Source organism: Perca fluviatilis, chromosome 2, assembly GCF_010015445.1.
Source record: "Perca fluviatilis chromosome 2, GENO_Pfluv_1.0, whole genome shotgun sequence".
Classification (NCBI taxonomy): Eukaryota; Metazoa; Chordata; class Actinopteri; order Perciformes; family Percidae; genus Perca; species Perca fluviatilis.
The window spans coordinates 3,754,835-3,771,839 of NC_053113.1; the positions used below are offsets into that span (position 1 = coordinate 3,754,835).

The 17,005-nt window shown below is 45.3% G+C and overlaps 1 protein-coding gene across 3 annotated transcripts in view; it reads right to left on the bottom strand.

Annotated features, from left to right (window-relative positions):
- Positions 1–17,005, bottom strand: part of LOC120571265 (fibroblast growth factor 12-like) — a 51,921-nt gene that overhangs the window by 15,073 nt on the left and 19,843 nt on the right. The window contains exon 1 of one of the 3 annotated variants that reach the window (XM_039820131.1): positions 14,210–14,562. The exons of 1 other annotated variant lie outside the window; for it this stretch is intronic. In XM_039820131.1, the coding sequence (XP_039676065.1) occupies positions 14,210–14,315 (106 nt within the window). In that variant the 5' untranslated portion in view covers positions 14,316–14,562. Of the gene's footprint in view, positions 1–74; positions 507–14,209; positions 14,563–17,005 lie in introns of those variants that run through there. One more of the 3 variants, XM_039820125.1, reaches the window with a different exon arrangement.

Here is a 17,005-nt window from a genome sequence, read left to right on the forward strand (position 1 = left end):
CTAGGGAGACACGTACCCCAATTAGAGAAACACTGCCTTACGGGAAACCACTAGTCGGGAGTCTTTGAACCCACCTGGTTTCCGGCGTACCGGCCTTTTCTTCCCGCTGCAGAAGCGAACTTTGCTGAAGACGCTGAAGATGTTTCTCTCACACAGCGAGACTTTGTCTTTGGTGGGACTGGTGCGTCTCTTGTTGGTGGCGACCTTTTCGTTGTTGGTCTCACGTGCCTGACGCCGCTGGCGGATCAGGGAGCTGGCGATGGCCGCCGCCATCTCCCCCTCCGAGAGGTGGGCGGAGCCACCGAGGAACTACCGAACAACCTGCTCTGCTCGCCGAGGCAAGGGGGAGGGACGGGAAACGCTCGGACACGGTCTGAACGGTAGAATCCAGCGAGCGTAGAAGGATCACTTTCTCACTCCATGATTAGAAAGAGAAAACCTACATGTCTTGACTTACAAAAGACGCTTAAAGGTCCCAGTGTGTAACGTGTTCAGTTGTTCATTATCAAAATCTGTGTTGCCCGTTCACAAAACTTGTCCTTTTTCATGAATATTTACCACCATCAATTCCAAGTATTCCTTTTGGCTTGAATTTTCACATTAGCGTTTGCATGAACTGGGGTAGACGCTCCATATTCATGGGCCATCTTGAAATCCGTTAGCCGGGAAGGGACATACAGGACATACTGCTCCGCCTTTCGCGTTTTCACTGTCACATGATAAACTCACAGCTGCTGCTAACGCTGCTAATGGGTATCGTAGCTTCCCGTCCCCCCGGCCAAGTTTGAAGAAGGAAAACATGGAGGACCACACATATTCAGAATCCAAATTTCAGGAACAGGAGTCTTCTTGAAAAGAGCACAAGAGACCGGCTTTTTGAAGCGTGAAGGCTACCGTAGCTGTAATACGTGGGATATATGATTTCAACGCTAGATGGGAGAAATTCCCACACATTGGACCTTTAAAGAATCATTAAAAGTGTCAAAATCGAAGCAAAGTACATCCCGTGTGTGTGATGCTCGGTAGTCTCATCGTAGACGGCATTTCTGAGGAAGGACCTCCACGTGAGTGAGCTCCCACGATAAGACACATCCAGGGGGAAGCGATCGCTAAATATGGATGTTTTTCAGGTTATGTATTAGTCAGAAGACATCCTGTAGCTTCAATCATCATTCACAAGAAACCATGACATCTCCTTCAGATGGAGAATTATTAACGTAACAAAAAGCTTCTGTAAAAAGTATTGGAACTTTTGGCCGCTTCCAAGGCGATCAAACGGACGAAACGTCCTGGAAACTGTGTGTGTGTGCGTGTGTCTGTGTGTTTGCGTATGTGTGTGTGTTTGTGTGTCTGTGTGTTTGTGTATGTGTATGTGTGTGCGTGTATGTGTATGTGTGCGTGTATGTGTATGTGTGTGTGTGCGTGTCTGTGTGTTTGCGTGTGTCTGTGTGTTTGCGTATGTGGTGTGTTTGTGTGTCTGTGTGTTTGTGTATGTGTCTGTGTGTTTGCGTATGTGTGTGTGTTTGTGTGTCTGTGTGTTTGTGTATGTGTATGTGTGTGCGTGCGCGTGTCTGTATGTTGGTGCACCAAAAGTGACCAAACAAGCACTGAGTGTCTGTGTGCGTGTGTATGTGTTTGTATGTGTGTGTTTGTCTGGGTGTGTCTGTGTGTTTGTGTGTGTGTGTGTGTGTCTCTGTGTGTGAGTCTGTGTGTGTGTGTCGCTTCCAAGCCTATATCAAACGTCTTGGAACCTGCAGAAAGTTTGAGCCTCTCCCGTTATGAAGAAGAAGAAGAAAAACTCCATTTGTTCCGATTAATTATTGACGCGTGCTGAATAAATAAATCAGGAGTTGGGAAGTCTTTTTTGAGTCTCAGGATGACGTTTTCAAAATAGCCACGATTCCTCGCTTTTGGACACGGCAAAACACAAGCCGCACGTTATACGGGTGAAAAAAGCTGCAATGCACGCCGAGTAACTCAGCCGGTTCCTGTTCCCGTCTCAGGCTTTTCTTCGGCTCACCGATGCAAGCTGCACGTCTGCTGGATCAGCTGGGATCGGTTCCCCGTTAGCGCTCTGAAAAAGGCGACTCGTGCCGCGGCGTCTTCACGTGTCTCCGGACGTTTCGTCTTCTACATCAGTTCCCTCGACAACTTCCAGAGAAGAGACGTCTTCGGTGGCGAATTCAGGGCAGAGAAAACGGCAAAGACGTCCAACGAAAGCCGACTAAAGTCAGAATAATCTCAGCGAGAGTAGAGACGATCGACTCTGTTCTGCTCTGTTTTACTCCACTGTTTCCCCCTGCCTGATCCTCTCATCCTCCTCCTCCTCCTCCTCTTCCTCTCAGGCTGAGAGCGGAGAGAGAGAGAGAGAGAGGGAGGGAGAGAGAGATGGAGAGACAGGCGCTGGAAGAAGCAACTAAAAATATTCTGCCTGATGTTTCATGTAGCTCCCACATGGCTCCACTCCACCATCACTTCATCCTGATTCGCTCGACCGTTCTCTTCTGTTTGCTGGTCCCAGATCAGTTCAGTAGTCGCGTGTGTGTGTGTGTGTGTGTGTGTGTGTGTGTTTTACAGGATGTTCCCCTCATAGAGGACATTATGTCGCCCCCAAAAGACTTTTTAGGCAGCGACAAACAATACTGTGTGTGTATCTCTTTAACAGAATAGCAGGGCTGGAGTGAGTGTGTGTGTCTGTGTGTGTTTGTGCGTGTGTGTGTTTGTGCGTGTGTGCTGTGTGTGTGTCTGTGTGCGTGTCTGTGTGTGTGTGTGTTTGTGCGTGTGTGTTTGTGCGTGTGCGTCTGTGTGCGTGTCTGTGTATTTGTGCATGTGTGTCTGTGTGTGTTTGTGCATGTGTGTGTGTCTGTGTTTGTGTGTGTCTCTGTGTGTGTGTGTCTGTGTGTGTGTGTCTGTATCTGTGTGTATGTCTCTGTGTGTGTGTCTGTGTGTGTGTCTGTGTGTGTGTGTGTATCTTTGTGTGTGTGTGTGTGTGCGTGTGTGCGTGTGTGCGTGTATGTCTGTGTGTATCTATCTGTGCGTGTGTGAGTGTGTATCTGTGTGTGTGTCTGTGCATGCGTGTGTGTGTCTTTGTGTGTGTGTGTGTGTGTCTGTGCGAGTGTGTGTCTATGTGTGCGACGCCGCCCCCAAAAGAGGTTTCAGCCAGCGACAAACAGGGTTTTCCCGCCATTTGAAGGAGAAACTGCATCCCTGTGTGTCAACATGTAACATTAGAGTTGGTGCGTTCAGACCAGAAATGAATCTTTCTCGTGGCAGAGATAGAGGCAGTGATGTTTCCTGTTTCCTGTTTCTGACTCTCACGCCGCCTCAAACCACGGCCACAAATGTGTGTCAATGTGTGTGTGTGTGTGTGTGTGCGTGCGTGCGTGCGCGTGTGTGCATGTGTGTCTGTGTGTGTGTGTGTGTGCGTGTGTGTGTGCGCGTGTCTGTGTGTGTGTGTTGTGTGCATGTGTGCGCGTGTGTGCGTGCGTGCATATGTCTGTGTGTGTCTCTGTGTGTGTGTGTGTGTGTATGAATGCATGTGTGTTTGTTTGTGCGTGCATGCGTGTGTCTGTGCGTGTGTGTCTGTGCGTGTGTGCATGTGTGCGCGTGCGTGCGTGTTTGTGTGTTTGTGTCTCTGAATGTTGTATTTTGTGCGACCAACAAGCAGAATCAGACCATGTGGATCATATTTGAGTCAGTGAAGGTAAAACAGTTCTTTATCTGCTGTTCCAACATTTAGACACAGATACGGAGATAATAACGGTCCAAAATGATGTCGAAAAGAGACGCAAAACTCCCACAGAGACACGCTAAATGTATGGGGGGGGAAACTGCATATGTTTCTAAGTCTTTCTCCATTCTACGTCTCCCCTCGGTAAACACACACACACACACACACACCCCCTTAAGTCTTCCTCCGAACACTGGGCTCCATGTTGAATCCACGTTCTCTCATTTTGTGGACGGGGAGACTCTCCGCTCTGCTGCACACGCACTTCCTGTTGCAGACCGTGACTGCAGGGTTACATAAACCCATCTGTCATGCTCGCTGCGTCCGTGCACGGCCGCCTCACGAACACAGAGCAGCAGAGTCGGAGCTGAATGCCCTGCAGATCTGCCTGCAGGCAGCAGTCAGGATCACTCATCACTTCACCTCAAGATTAAGGCTGCCTTTTGGTTTAAAGAGGAGTATCTTCAGCTCTGTTTACCCCTCTCTCTCTCACACACACACACACACACACACACACACACACACACACACACACACACACACACACACACATAGACACACACACACACACACACAGAAACACACACACACACAAACAATAACTCCCCCACAAAAATTTGAGCTTCATTCTGTTGAATGTGTGCAACAAATCGTCGAAAAAAAAACGTCACAAGAAGTGGCAAACAAGTGTCAGTGAACGCAGCGCGCAGAGAGCGGAATCAGTGAACGTGTCGTGAAGCAGCGTCAGTGAAGCGCAAGCTGAGGAGAACGCGGTGTCAGTGAAAGCGCGACGTGAGGAGAACGTGTAAGGAACGCGAGCGTGAGAGAAAACGTGTGTCAGTGAAAGCAGTGCGGGAGAAACGTGTGTCAGTGAAAGCAGCGTGAGGAGAACGTGTGTAAGTGAACGCAGCGTGCAGAGAGAGAGTCAGTGAACGCAGCGTGAGGAGAACGAGTCAGTGAAAGCAGCGTGAGGAGAACGTGTGTCAAACTGGACCACCAGACCCAGAGTCTATGCGAGACCAGTGAAGGATGTCAGAAGTCTCTTTCCCGGTGCTGGCTGAGCGTTACTGAGCAGCCTCCAACTGAGCTTGAAGACGGAGATGTGACGTGAGCAACCTGTCTGAAAGTGTGAAGTCTTCTGGTAGCTGTGCCGAGAGAAATCTCAATCATTCCCAATCTTCCAGAGACGGAGAGCGTAGGTATATGTAAGGAGATAACATAGACACAGGCTAATTACTGATCACTAACATGCTAGTTAACATTAGTCATTAAACCTAAACAGATAATGGAAGTCCAAACTGCCTGTGAGCTTCTCCTGTACTATACAGTCCTTCCAGAAAAATGCTAAGGGAGTTTTTTTGTGATTGTTGCGGGAAAACATCCTTGATTATGCGGCACGTTTTCTTAAAAAATGCGACGGAATATGTTCTATGATATTTATGCGATTTTATGCGATGAAATTGCGGGAACTTGCAAAACCTGCGGTTTGATGAAAAAGAGAAAAAAAGTGATCCCCCCCCACGCTGCTTTTTGATGATGTTCACGTCGCGTAATGACGTCACTTCATAACGTTCCCATGGCAACAGGGGAAAACAGCTGCTCTTGTGTCAAGTAAACGCAACATTTTTCAACTTTTCTGCTCAGATATATTTTGGGACTTTTTTTGCAACGAAAATGCGGGGATTAGGAAATCATGCAAGCCCCGCATATTTTGCACGGAAATCGGCAATTTATGTGTCGAAAGTGCGGGGTATTTGAAAAAAGTTCCCCCCCCCCCGCATAAATATGCAGACTTTGGCTGATTATGCGATCGCATAATCGCGTTTTTCTGGAGGGACTGATTATATGGTAATTCCTCTACTGTGTGACAGTAAGTCTCGTGGTTATGACCCAATCATTAGCCTATTGTTATAAAAGCGTCTGCTACGGAGCCATAACGTGAGCTACAAGGTAATGGAGCCTTTTATACGTTGTCGTGTTTCTTTAGAAATAAACAACGGACAAATAGAGTCTTTAAACGCTTCAGATGTAAAGTTATTCTCTGTCGAAGTGGCGTCGAGCTGATGTCACATATGTTATTTATGTAACGTTTACTGAACGCGTGATGAATAATGAAAGATTATGGTGGACTGTTCCTGCTGTGATGGGGGGATTATTCTTTATTCTTTACGTGTGCTGCTGTGAGTGATGAGTCATCGGATGTAAAAATATATTTTGGATGTATGTTTGTTTTGTTTATTTGTTTGGCACGTAACAAAAGAGAGTTTAGCGTGCAGCTGCTGTCCTCTCGGCCGCCCCCACACCGCTGGCTGCTGCTTTCTCTCTCCATCCTGATTCTGCTGGGTAAGGTTTAGCTGCAGCATGTGTGTGTGTGTCTGTGTGTGTGTGTGTCTTTGTGTGTGTCTCTGTGTGCGTGTGTGTGTCTCAACGGAGGCCAAACGGCGTTGATAAACACGCTAAAAAGCGAATATGCGTCTTGATAACGTGTCATACAGACGCCACTTCATGACATCAGTCTGCAACATGAAAAAGCATTTAAAGGACGATATACATTCCTATCAATCGAGCAGCTACTGGAGCCCAAACTTTGGGGTTTTTGTGAGTTTGTTGATAACACGAGTTCTCCCTTTACATAATGCCCAACAGAGTACTCAGATTACAACAGAGTACTCAGATTACAACAGAGTACTCAGATTACTCTGAGTACTCAGATTACTCTGAGTACTTAGGGTTTAATGCTAATTGGTTTCATGATGGTTTAAGTGTCCCGCTGTCATTCTGCTGCCCTCTGATGAGGCACTTTATCTATTGATCAGGAAACATACCTGAACACACACACACACACACAGACACATATACACACACACACACACACACACACACACACACACACACACACAGACACACAGACACACACACACACACTGGGAGAGTCCAGGACTGAAGGACAGGAAATCCACTGTGGCAGCATCACAATCGATCCCACGATTCATTAACACCCATCACGTGTGTGTGTGTGTGTGTGTGTGTGTGTGCGTGCGTGTGTGCGTATATGTATTTTTTTGTATTTATTATAAAGATCCCCATTAGCTGATGCCTAGACGACCATGTGTGCGTTATGTGTGCGTGTGTTTGTGCGTGTGCGTATATGCGTGTGTGTGTGTTTGTGTCTGTGTGTATATGTGTGTGTGTGTGTGTGTGTGTGTGTGTGTACTGTGTGTGTGTGTGTGTGTGTGTGTGTGTGTGTGTGCGTGTCCGTGTGTGTGTGTGCGCGTGAAGTTATCAGACTATAAGACCAGAATCAGGAACCAACGCTAACCAATTTCACAACGTTATGGAAAAGGTAAATATAATTTGTGTATCCACGGTGATTCAGATCGGCCTGAAACTTCACCAGGTTCTTCCTGGGACCCCGCTACACCCTTCCACCAAGTCTGATGCCAATCGGGCCGCGAGTTCCTCTGTAATTCTCCTCTAGCGACTATAAAATACCTCACACAAGGATCATGACACGGAGCCGACTGCTATTGGCTGATTCACAGCTCCAGAGAGAAGAGAGGCATTGTGGGTAATTGTCAGTCTTATTTCACATAGATGATGTTAGAGACTCAGAGCTCAACCAATGAGCTGCAGCCTCTCATCAAACCACTCTGAGTCTGAAAACTGGAGACACAGCGCCCTCTGCTGGACGCCAGGGAGGAAGGAAGGGAGGGAGGGAGGGAGGGAGGAAGGAAGGAAGGAAGGAAGGAAGGAAGGAAGGAAGGAAGGAAGGAAGGAAGGGAGGGAGGGAGGAAAGACGGAAGGAAGGAAGGAAGGAAGCATCGACAGCTGCTGTGCCGCTTTGGCTTTAAAAACTTCAGACAACAAAGCGCAAACAAAAGAACAAGACAGACAGACAGACCGATAGAGAGAGAGAGACAGAGAGACAGACAGACAGATAGAGAGAGAGAGAGACAGACAGATAGACAGACCGAGTGTGTAAATGATTCTGGAAAACGACCACCGTTAACCGTGCTGAGATGACTAAAGAGAAGTCGTGCACGTAGTTTAACGGTAGGTTAACGGTAGTTTAATGGCAGTTTAAAGCCGTTGGTGTGGCGCCTGATAAACGTCCTCAAGTGATGTCACGTGAGTCAGCGTCTGTTGAAGACTGCAGACAGTCACGTTCTTACACTCAAGTAAAGGAGCTCTGTTAGTTACTGGGACATAAACAATCAAGTTATATTTATTAACAGATGCTCTCAGCGGCCACCAGATGGAGACAGAGAGACACCTCCTTCCTCTCACTCTCTCACACACACACACACACACACACACACACACACACACACACACACACACACACACACACACACACACACACACACACACACACAGAGTGCCCCTGTAATTATATATTATAATGAAGTTAGATATCTTGACATATTTCTGTTAGACATGTTGTTGATGAAATGTAGTAGTATATGAGATTACATGTTGCTGGTGCTGTGGATTATTACAGTTTTTTACAATCACTTTGCTAGTAATTTCAGAACCTTGACATCACTTTTCAAAACTCTAGACACAAAACTCACAACCAATGTTCAAAATACACATTTTTTCACTTGTTTCAATTGCTTGGATACAATACACATAAACTTAAGATCATGTGTTCATTTAACAGAGATCAGCTGTTTAATATGACACAACTTAACATCAAAGCACTACTATTTCAAAAGCAATTCACACATACAGTTCAGATGATTGCCTGTTCATTTCATTACAATCATCTAACTATCAAAATATACAACTACTCTAAATGATAAGTAACTTTTGCATTACTCTTAATGACTAGTTATATGGAAACAGACAAACAATATTCCATGTTTAGATCATGAAAGTTTCAAGATAACCAGATTCATCGTCACCAGTTAGCGTGGAGCATGAACCAATCAGAATACAGTATCTATGGATGTAATATTTCATCATCATTCTTTACTGTAATGTACTACTGTTTATCAGACACTGTTACTATGGTCCCATGTACTACCTTTACTGTAATGTACTACTGTTTATCAGACACTGTTACTATGGTCCCATGTACTACCTTGCACTGTATGCAGTCCCTTGGAATTGCTGGTCCAATTCTGCCAACTCGTTACTGATGATTGAGATATATACTTTCTTTCCAAGATGTTTGGCTAATTGCGATGTAGATGAGAAGCTGTGGCCAAATCCACAAGACAGAGTTTTTTACAGTTTTTCTTGATTGCTTTGGCCTGCTTAAAGAAACTGGGATCCACTCGGTTTTCATCATCACTGTCTCAGCGGAGCAGAAGACACCTCTTGAAAATGTGTTAACCCTTTCTCATTGGATTGACACATCCCCCCCCCCCCCTTTTTGCAGAACAGTTAACACAGATGTCATTCAAGCAGTCCAAACTCCGTTGTTTTAGCTATGGTAACCAAACAGAAACCATCTGTTCATAACTATTAGCAACTACCTACATCAGTATGAAATCACTGAAGCACCTGTCTGACACTCCTTCACACAAATCTTCAATTAGCAATCAGTCTGCAGGGTTAGGCCATGTGGCCCCATAGATCAGTGTGCAGGGTTAGGCCATGTGGCCCCATAGATCAGTGTGCAGGGTTAGACCATGTGGCCCCATAGATCAGTGTGCAGGGTTAGACCATGTGGCCCCATAGATCAGTCTGCAGGGTTAGACCATGTGGCCCCATAGATCAGTGTGGCGCTGGGGGGGGAGGGGGGAATGTGGGGGGGGAGGCCAAGGGGGCCCCCTGGATAGGCCTGGGGGGGTGGGACCCTGTGGCCCCATCGCCAAGACAGAAGAGACTGAGAATCAATAGTGGCTATTTCTTATACTCTACAGCAGTGGTTCTTAAACATTTGTCAATAATGTACCCCTTTTGAATTGTGTTTTAAGCCAAGTACGCCAGCAATAGATTTACCAAACAACAGCCATGTAACTGAAAAACATTTAAATGCTAATGCAAAAAGGTAACTAAAACTTCTTTAAAAAATGTAAAAACTTGGATAAAGTTGGTTTCTTCCGTTTCTTTCTATTTCCGCGCAAAATATGCGGGGCTTGCATGATTTCATAATGACCGCATTGTCGTTGCAAAAAAGTCCCAAAATATATCTGAACAGAAAGTTGAAAATGTTGCGTTTACTTCACACAAGAGCAGCCATTTTCCCGCTTGCCATGGGAACGTTATGAAGTGACGTCATTACGCGACGTGAACGTCATCGAAAAGCAGGGTGTTGAGGGGAAATCACTTTTTCTCTTTTTCATGAAACCGCAATTGTTGCAAGTTCCCGCAATTTCATCGCATTAAATTGCATAAATATCACATAGAGCATATAGCATCGCATTTTTTAAGAAAACGTGCCGCATAATCAAGGATTTTTTCCCCGCAACAATCACAAAAAAACTCCGCATTTTTCTGGAAGGACTGATAATAGGCTACAATGACAAGCAATGGTGCCCTGATTCTCACTGAGTGCTGTAGTTAGTATTTTGCTGTCCACTGTGTAATGGCTGGTTGGAAGAGCTCATACACTTGTTTGCAAGTTGCGTTGTTTGAAGGCAAAATTAGCTTTTGTTGCATATTTGAAATGTTTTGGCACGGTTAGAGCCTTTTGCAAACAAAATGTGTCATTTTGACCATGAGTGCCACTGTTTCGGGCCTGTGTGTTAACTTTTTGGAAAAATGTGGAGTTTGAGTTGACTGCTGCGTCAAAGCAATCAAGGAAAACTGTAAGATGTAGAAGTGCAGTAATCACTTCTTTGTTTTGCTTTTTAAAGTACAAGCAAGTTGAGGAACACTGGATTTGATGTTTTACAGTACTGCAGTACTACTGTCTTTTATTTTCTATTTTGTAGCTAATTATTTTGCTTTGATTCAAATAACCCTATGTTGTGATCGTACTGTATTGTTTTTCATCAATACATTTCAGGTTTTGTTCAATGATTACATGTAGTACCATAATGAAATATGTATCACCTATTTTGTACTACAATATTTAATGATTGTAAGAACGATGACCCAGTGAAACTATGTGTAGCTTGTGTGTGGGTGATCTAAAGTAACGTTTCAATGGTATTACACCATAATAGGTTTTTGAACCAATGAAAATGATTGTGCAAGGGAAATATTTATTTAAAGATATGAATACACAATGCAATGTTTTGAACATTGGACAGTCTGTGTTACAAGTGATGAAAAATGACATCAAGGTTCTGAAATTAGTAGCAAAGTGATTTGTAAAAAACTGTAACAGGACTGTTGGTTGTTTCTGTGCGTGTTTGATTTATGACGGACTGTTTGATGAAATGTAGTTATACAATCATTGAAATAAGTTTGTGCTGAGCAGTAGAGAGCAGATCATTTATAGACTTCAGGTGCTGAGAGAGCAGCAGGAACACACAGCTGCTCGCACAGAAATACACCATGACGCTGGAAATATACTGAGACATCACTGTCAGGGTCACACACACACACACACACACACAGAAACTAATGGTAGGTGCGTTCTGTTTCTGTCCGTTAGTTTTTAGGTTACGGAGCTAAAAGTATTTTCAGAGCTTTCTGGAAACATTTAAAGTGGAACACTGCGTCAGAAAGAGCTTCCTGTTGATCTGAAACACATTTACTGTGTTTATATATATATATTTATATATATATGTATATATATATATATATATATATATATATATATATATATATATATATATATATACACATAAACACAGAGGACATTTACTGTGTTGACTTCTCATAGACATGTATTGGGTTGATGGATTTACAGTAACTGGCCATCATTACTTTACCACAACAATCACACATTACCTGGAGGGCTGGTCCAATAAGAGAGTTCTGTGTGTGTGTGTGTGTGTGTGTGTGTGTGTGTGTGTGTGTGTCTCTGAGTGTGTGTGTTTATGTCTTTGTGTGTGTGTGTCTCTGTGTGTGTGTGTGTGTGTGTCTGTGTGTGTGTGTCTCTGTGTGTGTGTGTTTATGTCTTTTTGTGTGTGTGTCTCTGTGTGTGTGTGTGTGTGTGTGCTGAGTGTGTGTGCATCTCTGTGTGTGTGTGTGTCTCTGAGTGTGTGTTTGTGTGTGTGTGTGTGTGTGTGTGTTTGTGTGTGTGTGTGTGTGCTCTGAGTGTGTGTGTTTATGTCTTTGTGTGTGTGTGTCTCTGAGTGTGTGTTTTGTGTGTGTGTGTGTGTGTGTGCATCTCTGTGTGTGTTTGTGTGTGTCTCTGAGTGTGTGTGTGTGTGTCTCTGAGTGTGTCTCTGTGTGTGTCTTTGAGTGTGTGTGTGTGTGTGTGTATGTGTGTCTGTCTGTCTCACTGTGTGTGTGTGTGTGTGTGTGTGTCTCTGTGTGTGTGTGTATGTCTGTGTGTGTGTCTCTGTGTGTGTGTGTGTGTGTGTGTGTATGTATGTCTGTGTGTGTGTGTATGTCTGTGTGTGTGTCTCTGTATGTCTGTGTCTGTGTGTGTGTGTGTGTGTGTGTGTGTGTGTGTGTGTGTGTGTGTGTGTGTGTGTGTGTGTAGAAGGTGTGAGACACTGAGAGCCAGTCAGAGATGTTAACACTGATATTAATACACAAACATCTGACAGCTTTATATACTACACCACACAGTATTTATGTATTTATATATCGGGGCTGTCAAGAGATTAATGACCAGATCTGGGATTTATTAGTCTTACACATTTCAAAAACATACAATTGCAACAAAATATAGTTTTATATGTCAGTAACAAACAGTGTGCTTCAGATATTCTTCAATAACTAATCAACAACTCAGAGTGAGACTCTCTGAGATTCTGTGAAAAATATTGATAGTACAACAAAGTACGTATAGTGTACTACTGTATCCAGGTTTTATCATACATGCATGGGTTACCACGGAGACAGCTGAGGCTCTCTAACTGAAGTTGGCAGCGACAAGTACTACACTTTATGCAAATAATTACACAATGACGTATGACCTAAGCACTGTGAAAACTCAGGGAATACACAAACACACACACACACATAAACACACACACACTCACTCTCTCACACACACACACGGAGCAGAAATCAAATCTGGTGCTAGAATCAAAAATGATGAAATGTAACGCACACACACACAAACAGAGACACACAAACACACACACACACACACACACAAGGAGAACCACACACAAACACACACATACAAGGAGAACCACACACAAAGAGACACACACAAACACACACAAACACAGAGACACACACACACACACACACACAAAGAGACACACACACAAACACAGAGACACACACATACAAGGAGACCCACACAAACACAGAGACACACACACACACACACACACACAAACACACACACACACACACACACACACACACACACACACACAAAGAGACACACACACAAACACAGAGACACACACACACACACACACACAAACACAGAGACACACACACACACACAAAGAGACACACACACAAACACAGAGACACACACACACACACACATACAAGGAGACCCACACACACAAAGAGACACACACACACACACAAAGAGACACACACACTCACACAAACACAGAGACACACACACACAAAGAGACACACACACAAACAAAGAGACATACACACACAAACACAGAGACTCACACTCAACGAGACACACACACACACACTATTTGTGTGTGTGTGTCTCGTTGTGTGTCTGCATGGTTTTGAATATTGTTTGCATGTTTTCTCTGGATCCTCAATCTTTACATATTCACCAACTCTGCTGTCAGCGTGTTAAATATGAACGTGTTCTAGTGTCTCCTCTCCTCTGGGACAGGACACTGAATATTGTTCTAGTGTCTCCTCTCCTCTGGGACAGGACACTGAATATTGTTCTAGTGTCTCCTCTCCTCTGGGATAGGACACTGAATATTGTTCTAGTGTCTCCTCTCCTCTGGGACAGGACACTGAATATTGTTCTAGTGTCTCCTCTCCTCTGGGACAGGACACTGAATATTGTTCTAGTGTCTCCTCTCCTCTGGGACAGGACACTGAATATTGTTCTAGTGTCTCCTCTCCTCTGGGACAGGACACTGAATATTGTTCTAGTGTCTCCTCTCCTCTGGGATAGGACACTGAATATTGTTCTAGTGTCTCCTCTCCTCTGGGAAAGGACACTGAATATTGTTCTAGTGTCTCCTCTCCTCTGGGACAGGACACTGAATATTGTTCTAGTGTCTCCTCTCCTCTGGGACAGGACACTGAATATTGTTCTAGTGTCTCCTCTCCTCTGGGACAGGACACTGAAGGTCTCTGAGTCGGGGACCCAACGAGACATGTGAGGACGTCCTCTCAGACTGTTTTGGGGAGACTGTGACCTACGGTGTAGAGCCCAGACTACTCATCCATTCATAAAATAATCCAGACACTGAGATTGAGTTGGTCTGTCTGGAGCGTCTCGGGGTCACTCACCCTGCTCGCTGCTGTCTCTCAGCGTGGCGCCCTCCTCCTCCTGCGCCTCCTCCGTCTTACTCTCGCCGGAGAGCAGCCGACGAATCAGGCTGCAGTAACGAGTCATTGCTCGCAGACCGCTGAGTCAGCTCGCACACACCACGACAACGCTCCACGACAACGCTCCACGACAACGCTCCACGACAACGCCACGGACAGACGGCCAGAAGGTTAAAGGAGTCGATACAGGACTAATCAGGCAGGACGCCGGTCAATCAATCACTTCAGCTGACACTCTCTGTCTGTCTGCCTGTCTGTGTGTCTGTCTGTCTGCCTGTGTGTCTGTCTCTCTGCCTGCCTGCCTGTCTGTATGTCTGTCTCTTTCGCCGTCTGTCTCTCTGCCTGTCTGTCTGTGTGTCTATCTCTCTGTGTGGCTCCCTGTCTGTATCTCTCTCAGCTCAGACCTCCATGTGTCTCCTCCCCTCTCAGACCTCCTCCCCTCTCAGACCTCCATGTGTCTCCTCCCTCTCAGATCTCCATGTGTCTCCTCCCCTCTCAGACCTCCATGTGTCTCCTCCCCTCTCAGACCTCCTCCCCTCTCAGACCTCCATGTGTCTCCTCCATGTGTCTCCTCCATGTGTCTCCTCCATGTGTCTCCTCCATGTGTCTCCTCCCCTCTCAGCTGTAACACTGATACTGAGAGACGCTGATGGAGAGAGCGGAGCGCCTTTAACCAGCGACAGATAAACGTGTTAACACTCTGCCCCGCTGCGTTCACAGCTATAATGTTTCTGCTGACTTCATACTGTGGCAGACCAGGGGAAACGGCCGAGCCAATCAGAGCCAGGGGGCGGGGCCTACAGTCACATTAGGGGAGGCTATTATCCTGTTCAGGTGCTGGTGGGTACCGTCCCCATGGTTTTCACTTTTTTGTTGCTTTTATCACTTCCTTGTGTGTGTGTATATGTGTGTGCGTTTGTGTGTGTGTGTGTGTGTGTGTGTGTGTGTGTGTGTGTGTGTGTGTGTGTGTGTGTGTGTGTGTGTGTGTGTGTGTGTGTGTGTGTGTCTGTCCGTACATTAGCAGTGCATTGTGGGTATTTTATAATGCACTATTTAGTGAATAAAATTAACCGCAGATAATTTGAACACCGCTACAAGATGGCGAACACACTATTTCTGACAGAGAACGGTTTCTAACACAGCTAGAGACAGGGTCCAGGTCCAGAGTCTAGGTCAGGGTCTGGGTCCAGAGTCTAGGTCAGGGTCTGTGGGTCCATGTGACTCAGCAGAAAGAGGAGAGGAGTTATTCTGAGGGTGTAAACAAGACTATTTATGTCCTGACCCACTGACCTGTCAGGTGTAGTGTTGCCTCCTTCTCTCTCTCTGAGCATCTCAGGGACCCATGGCTGCTCCTCTGCTCTAATGGTAACCATGGCTGCTCCTCTGCTCCTCTGCTCTAATGGTAACCATGGCTGCTCCTCTGCTCTAATGGTAACCATGGCTGCTCCTCTGCTCCTCTGCTCTAATGGTAACAGCTCCTCCTTCTAGGGCTGAACAATTAATCAACTTTTAATCACGATCACGATTTGGGGTTCCCACGATGAAATCTGCGTAATCGAGCGATATTTAAAATGCGTCATTCCCTTCATAGAACGCTCCTTATCAAAGTTTTTGCAAAGCCAATCTAGCGCTCCATAAACCACTGTCTGATCACATGTCTCCATGAGCCAATCAGAGCTGTTCCCTGCCTGCACCGCCCAGCTTAGTTTCTAGATGTAGACAGTCCCAGAGGACAGAGTAACGTGAGGAAAACTCCACAACAGGTAGCAGTCGGTCATCATAAGCCGGTCACAATGTTTACCAGTTTACCAGTAAACGCAACGTTTTGTCCCGTCTGTTTTTCAGACAACAGCAGTGACCATAGTGCTAGTTTGTGTCTGTTAGCTCATAGCTTTAGCGGCAGACTGTTGGACGTGCCGCTGTTGGAATCCTGTCACACTACACCGTTTAGCTGTCAGCATTTTAGCCGTGTTTAACCCAGTTACTACTGTAGCTAACGCTAGGCTAATGTTACCTGCTGTGTAACGTGTTATTAGTGTTTACTGTAGCTAGCTAATGGTAGGCTAACGTTACCTGCTGTGTAACGTGTTATTAGTGTTTACTGTAGCTAGCTAATGGTAGGCTAACGTTACCTGCTGTGTAACGTGTTATTAGTGTTTACTGTAGCTAGCTAACGGTAGGCTAACGTTACCTGCTGTTTAATGTTTTATTTGTGTTTACTGTAGCTAGCTAACGGTAGGCTAACGTTACCTGCTGTGTAATGTGTTATTAGTGTTTACTGTAGCTAGCTAATGGTAGGCTAACGTTACCTGCAGTGTAATGTTTTATTTGTGTTTACTGTAGCTAGCTAACGGTAGGCTAACATTACCTGCTGTGTAATGTGTTATTAGTGTTTACTGTAGCTAGCTAATGGTATGCTAACGCTACCTGCTGTGTAACGTGTTATTAGTGTTTACTAGCGTGACATGCAGCGATGTTTATGTTGCCTCTAACGTGCGTTTCGGAGCAGATAATTAATCGTGATCTCAATATTGATCAAAATAATCGTGCAGCTCTACCTCCTTCTCTCCTCCTTCTCTCTCTGAGCGTCTCAGGGAACCACGGCTGCTCCTCTAACAGCTCCTCCTTCTCTCTCCTCCCTACTGGCTTGAATGCCAAACACCCCCCCAAATACCTTTCTGTTGGTAACAATAGCAACATTTTAGGTTGGATCAGAACAACTAGAGGAGCAAAAATCGTGTCTCACACACAGAGACA